The sequence below is a fragment of the Asterias rubens genome, chromosome 5 (genome assembly GCF_902459465.1).
Source record: "Asterias rubens chromosome 5, eAstRub1.3, whole genome shotgun sequence".
In the NCBI taxonomy this organism is placed as follows: domain Eukaryota; kingdom Metazoa; phylum Echinodermata; class Asteroidea; order Forcipulatida; family Asteriidae; genus Asterias; species Asterias rubens.
The window spans coordinates 5,702,613-5,709,092 of record NC_047066.1 but is presented as its reverse complement, the minus strand read 5'-3'; the positions used below and the strand labels follow the sequence as shown (position 1 = coordinate 5,709,092).

General features: G+C 40.9%; 1 protein-coding gene across 1 annotated transcript; it reads right to left on the bottom strand.

Moving 5' to 3' along the window:
* Nucleotides 1-3,353: 3,353 nt before the first annotated feature.
* On the bottom strand, nt 3,354-5,657 carry LOC117290694 (kappa-type opioid receptor-like). Its single transcript, XM_033772222.1, has 2 exons — nt 4,300-5,657; nt 3,354-3,850 (listed from the first exon to the last, which is right to left on the bottom strand). Exons 1-2 carry the CDS (start codon nt 4,988-4,990, stop codon nt 3,513-3,515), a joined length of 1,029 nt encoding a protein of 342 aa, XP_033628113.1. The 5' UTR covers nt 4,991-5,657; the 3' UTR covers nt 3,354-3,512.
* Nucleotides 5,658-6,480: the final 823 nt, after the last annotated feature.

The window sequence follows — 6,480 nt, the reverse complement described above, 5'->3', positions numbered from 1 at the left end:
GGGGGAGGGAGGGAGGGGGAATGGTGGGGGCGGGGCCGTCTACTGCCAGCAGGGCCTAATTCCTTTACAGTTTTCTGCTAAGCAGAAATGAACATTGGTATTGGTAAGCATAATGATAGTTTTTGTTCTTTTAAATAAGCACCTCTATGAAATTCCCGAATCTAACTTGATGCTTTCTAGTGTTTCATAAAACAAAATTCGAGTTGAAAAAATCGTTTACACAACCACATAATGGGATCCAAAATATCCTGCGACGATCTTCCATCACCACGGCATTTTGACTTAGCGGCATTTTTGTTGTTGGAAAACAAATAAACACATAAAATAAAAAGACACTCATCCTCCTCTTTTGGAAAAAATTCGGACGATCAAGTGGTGTTTTTATTTTATTTGACGTAACTTGCTAAGCAATGTTCTGAGCTTAGCAGGGTTTTGTGCTTGTACAGGCTTTATGAAATCGGGCCCAGATATGAGCTAAAAGCCTACTGTACCACCTTTAATAGGGGCGGGCGGGGTGTGGCCGGTGTCAGATGCAATTGTGTCCGCCATGCAATACTGTCCTCTCCGGACCCTTTTGCATATGCAATCGTTTCCCGGGGCTATGCAAAAACCGTCCCGGCAGCAGACATGTACATGACTGTACATTATATGCGCGCGTAAGTAAGCGTGCATGCACTGAACCTACGTAAATTATGCAGCATGAAAATTCATGTCATGATTGCAGAGAATACCCAACGGCCGAACATTTCCCAGTCATGACATGCACTTAGCTCGTAAAAAAAATGGCGAACGTGTTCCGTCGACCAAGGGCGTTTACTGCAAGGACGGTTTTGCACGGGGGCGGACACAACTGCATATGCAAATGTGTCCGGGCGGACACAATTGCATTATGCAGCAGCGTCACCCGGGCGGACACGATTGCATATGCAAAACCGTCCGGCGGACATTATTGCATATGCTAAAATGTGCTCCGGATACTATTGCACAGAGGAATTGCATTCGATACAGGCAGGAAACAGTCTCCATTGGTAGCTCCTACATTTACAAATATTTCGTATCGGAAAGGGCGTAACTCCCCAAAAGACGACCATGTTGTTGTTTTTTTTTTTTTGTGGTGGTGGTGGCAGGGGGGGGGGGTCTGAAATGGACGCTATTAACCGCCGGTTAACGAATTTAACATCGGCCAATCAGGGAACACGTTATTGTCAACGTGCTGCTCCGACGCGACTCGTTAAAGACACTGGACACTATTATTGGTAATTGTTAAAGACCAGTCTTCTCACTTGGTGTATCTCAACATGCATAATAGGCCTAAAATAACAAACCTGTGAAAACTTGAGCTCAATATTGGTCGTCGAAGTTGCGAGATAAAAACGAACGAAAACACCCTTGTCACGCGAAGTTGTGTGCTTTCAGATGCTTGATTTCGAGACCTCAAAATCTAATTCTGGGGTCTCGAAATCAAATTCGTGGAATTAAAGTACGTTTAATTCAGAGGGAGCCGTTTCTCACAATGATTTATACTATGGGGAGCTCCCCATCATCAGTATTGTAGGCAAGTCCGGTACACCCGAGAAGAAGTCAGTTTTTAAAATGGTGGGATTGTAAGGTGCTTTTCTAAAACTGTTTAAAAAAATGTTTAACTGCATGCGAAATGCCTAAACCGGAGCCGAACTAAAGCAAAAGTGTTTTGAAAACCATTATGAGTCTACCATTATTTTTTTTTATAAATTTGATTTTATTTATTTAATTCAATAAAACCTCAAAACATTGAGTAGGCAAAAAATACATTACAATTGCAATAAAACATAATTATGAAGCAATTACTGCAAAAGTGACACACCTACAGTTATGACAAACTGCACGTCAATAATTTAAAGACACTGGACATATTAATTTGTGTTTGTCAAACCAGTCTTTTCACTTGGTGCATATCAACACATGCATGCGACAAAGTGCACACAGGGAGCCGTTTCTCACAATGTTTTAGTGATATCAACAACTAATAAGTTATCAATTAATATACTCCAGTCCAATTACATTTCTCTAGCTCAAGACAAAACAATACGACCCTTTCCTTAAACGGTACCATTCTGAAACAAGTGAGGAGAACTAAATTCTTAGGAGTTCATATCGACGGAAACATGGAATAAACATAGATACCTTGTATAGCAAAATCTTTAAAAAGTATAGGTGTTATGAACAGATTGAAATTAATTCTACCGAAATCCATAATATAATTCAAAAAATCTTATATAGCGCATTTCACAATAACCGTATCAATGCGCTTTACATTAGTGCCCTGGTCATAGGGCCAATAACATCCCTGTAATGTTTCTCTTGGGAGTATACAGCCCTGAGCTGCCTGTAAGGCGCTTGTGGCTTTTTCATACACAATATCAACCTCTAACCTCGCAGGTACCCATTTACCCCGTGGGTGGAGAGAAGCAATTATAGTATACTATACCTACTTCCATAAATAATACGGAGGAAATACTACAGCATCGACAACTTTTTCAATTTTTTCCTCCATGCCTTGATCAAAATATTAATTGTCGTAATAACAAAAATTCATTGCCGACTTGTGAAAACAAATGCCGCTTTTGTGTGTGTGGGTGCGTACGTGAACATGAATGAGAGTTATGAAAACTTTGATATCAGAAATATTTACTCCAAAGTATGGCTTGGATCGGACGAGTTGGTATATTAAAAGCGTTTGAAACCGTTTGTTATGAAACCCATATGGTCAGAAAGATATAATGATCCAGACAAGTATCACTCAAAATTGCACGGTTTTACTTTTACGTCGCGAACTCACACGGTCGCTCATTAAATTTGACTCCCATACTCCCATGTGGCCGACCGTGTTAGTCGATGAGGTAAAAAGAAAACCACGTAATTTCGAGGCATATTTGTGTAGATCATTGTATCCTACTTTTACAACATCTTTCTATACCCATATTCATTTTATAACAAACGGTTACAGAACGCTTTTTAAAGACCAACTCGACCGATCCAAGGCAACGTGTTTCTTTAAAGACACTGGACACTATTTGTAAATGTCCAAGACCAGTCTTCTCACTTAGTGTTTCTCAATAACAACGCGGTGAAAATTTCAGCTCAATAAATTGGTCGCCGGATCGAGTTGCGAGATAACTATGAAAAAGAAAAAACACCCACAGGCTTTCAGGTGCTTGATTTCGAGACCTCAAATTCTAAATCTGAGGTCTCCGAAGAAATCAAAATTCATGGAAAAATACTTCTTTCTCGAAAACAATGTTACTTCAGAGGGAGCCGTTTCTACTACCAACCTTTCTCCATTACTCGTTACCAAGTAAGGTTTTACGCTGAGTACTAAACAATGGTGTCCACTGCCTTTAAGTGAATACTTTGCAGTAAAAGAATAATTTTATGTATACGGAATTGAGAAGGTGCCTGAACTAGATGCTTCTACTTGTGGAAGTTTATGCTTTTACTTTTTGCTAGTAGTACTTGTAATTATTGACTACTTTTTATTCACATGACCCAATGTACTGAACCTTGGTGAGCTGCGACGAGCGTTTGGAGCACCCATGAAACATCTTAGTGAACTCATTCCTGAAGCGTTTACTCCCGACGGCGTAAATGAAGGGGTTGATACCGGAGTTTGCCAGCGCGATCGCCACGGACCAGTGGTAGTACCACGAGCTGAAGTCTATGGTCCCACCCACGCTGTAGATTAGGAAGATGATTTGATTTGGTGCCCAGCACGCGGTGTACGTCAAAAACACGACGAAAAGCAACCGTTGGATCTTGCGGGCCTTCTTCGTCTGCCATTTACCCTTTTCGGTCTTCCCGATTTGTGGTGGTCCTGTGTTTGGAAATTGGAAAACAACAATTTGGTTAAATTGATCTATCTAATAGGACCTTTATCAAAGCATCAATCTTATTTCTCCCATTGCAGTGCATCAAACCGAGGCTGGAAGACCCAAATAGTCTGGTTCCTATTTGCAAAAAGATAATTAGCATTCATTCTTGAAATTCGGACACGAGGAACAAGACCAAGATGGAGACAGCTTGATAAAAGTCAGTTATTTTACCAGGTAAGTTTGATTGCCATCAACGTCACAGTCAATCAAATGCGGGAAATAAGCGGGATGAATGGGAATATCTTTTTGATTAATATGACGTTCCAATCTAGAGCCAGAGGAGTGCAGTGTAAAAGTGAATAAACATGACTTAGACATATTTGAACCAATCATATGTGTACTTTCGGCCACTTCAAAAAGGCTAATTCTTCGACCCTAAAGTATCACTTACCTTCGTTTTCAAGGGTTTGTTCAACTTGTTTGGCGAAGGTTTTGGCTTGATTCTGGAGGGTATTAATCATCTGGAGATGTGCTCCTAGCATTGTCAAAAGAGGGGCAATGAAGTAACTTAAAAACACACACACTCCAACGAGTTGCTTTAAGGGTGGTGTAAAAGTGTGCTTCACACACTGTCCATCTTTTGAGAGGCCGTAGATAAACAAGAAATAGCCACACCCTGCAATCCCCAAAGTCCAGCAGCAGATTGTAAGTCTACGACTACATACTCGTTTGAAGATGACACTGTATTTCAGCGGGTGGACCACGGCGACGTATCGCTCCACCGTGAGTACGATGAGCGTGTTCACGGAAACATTGATGCACACCCACATTGGGTACTTTGAGAGAAGCAAACGGCAAATCAACTCCCCGAAGACCCTGTTGTCGTCGTGAAAAGTCACATTCAAAGGGAGGAGGTGATAGGGTAGAGCGAGGAGGCATGCCATCAGGTCAGCCACTGCTAGGTGGAATATGAAGTAGCTACAACGACTGTGAGGCGACGACCTGCGAAGAAAAACGTAACAGACAATGCTGTTCCCGATGATGCCCAACAAAGCCACGATACCGTAGACACCTTTTTCGCTGGCGCTTTTGATATCCCCCATGGCCCAACCCGTCGTCAAGTTTGCGTCTTCGAAATGCATTGTTGTATTAACAATAGCAACACCTGGAAGAAATGGTAGTCCTCAAGCAAATACAGGAGATTTTATATTTGGAAGAAAAACAATGATCTCAGTGTTGCTGTCGCGGTCACCACAGAGCAGTTTGTAGAGACAAATTCCGAGCACCTTGATGAGTAGTCATTGATTCTTTTAAGAAGATGTTATGATTCGCTTGCTGACGGTGGCTCGTTATCCACAGACTTTGGTTTGAGACTGGCGCAATTAGGCATCGCCTATCAGCTGCCCGTTTGGTTTTGTTTTAATGAGTGTAGTGTACACATTCTTGCTCACCTATGGTTTCATGATTAGAGGTTTCTTGAAGCGTCACGAGCAGCAAGAGTATGCGGTGATTTCATTAGCAGTGAATCCGCAATATCGGTTTATGAAAAGGTAGTTGTAAACCCTTTGTGTTAGTCAGGGGAACCATTGAGGAATAAATTCCTTCATGTGGGAGAACATAGAAAAAAACAATCTTGCACAACTTTCAGCAAGTCGTAAACACATTGTCCTTGATTGTAATTAGCTGTACCTGTAGATGGTTTCAGGTAGTTTCCTTGACTTTACTTATTTCGAATGAATATTATAATAAAAGCTTTCATTTTATAATGAAAGCTTTCAAGCAGAAAATTCTGCTTGACAATTTTCTTTGCAAAGCAAAACCGCAGGAGTATTTAAAGTCACCTGGAAGTGGTATTTTTTCAAAATAAAGCTTTTGCCACTAATATATGTGTTTTGATGAGTGGAATGTGAATAAACAGTAAGGGTCACACTGGTGAGTGGTACCAAGTGGTTGTGTCATGATCAAACAAGTACATGTATGTGGATGTACATTGCACCTTTCGCAAAAATTGATCAGCATGCACCTCATTCCACGCCCAAAACACAGTTGCGATACTCCCAACGTGTGCTTTTTTTTGTATGCAAGTCGCCTGACACACAAGGCCTGAAGGCCACTTCAAGGTGTGGGCTACAATTATTTTTTTCCACCTACTCCTAGGGCTGAAACAGGGTTACCCCTTTCACAGTCCATTCGAATGTAGGCTTGGGTATCATCAATTCGAAGCCTGGCTGGTGCTGTATAGGCATTGCATGAGGTGCATGCTTGTCTAGCTGTTTTGCTGTTGTTTTTTACTAAAAATGCGGCCCTGTTTATCTGTAGCAGGCGAAATGCAGCAGCCCTGCTGTTATTTAACTCAAGCATTTAACCAAAGTGTTGTGCATTATGTTGATTCATAGACTGTACAACAGACCATAAGCAGTGACATAACCAAAACTTTAATTCTGTAATAGAAAGGTATCCGTGTTTAATTACATGAAAAATGTCAGTGAGACATTGTTAACTTTATGGCACTGTGAAAATCCTTTTATTGTTTGTACAAAAATAATTTAAAATCGATAAATGGCCTTAAACATGGAGTAGAGTGAAGTTCTTAAATTAACAAAGCCCTGGGAAAACAAAAAAAATTAGCATG

Excerpts from the sequence above, each read along its gene's own strand:
- LOC117290694 (XM_033772222.1), bottom strand. The coding sequence starts at position 4,990 with ATGCATTTCGAAGACGCAAACTTGACGACGGGTTGGGCCATGGGGGAT. Across the intron at positions 3,851-4,299 it reads ACAAACCCTTGAAAACGAAG|GACCACCACAAATCGGGAAG; the intron begins GTAAGTGATACT and ends TTCCAAACACAG.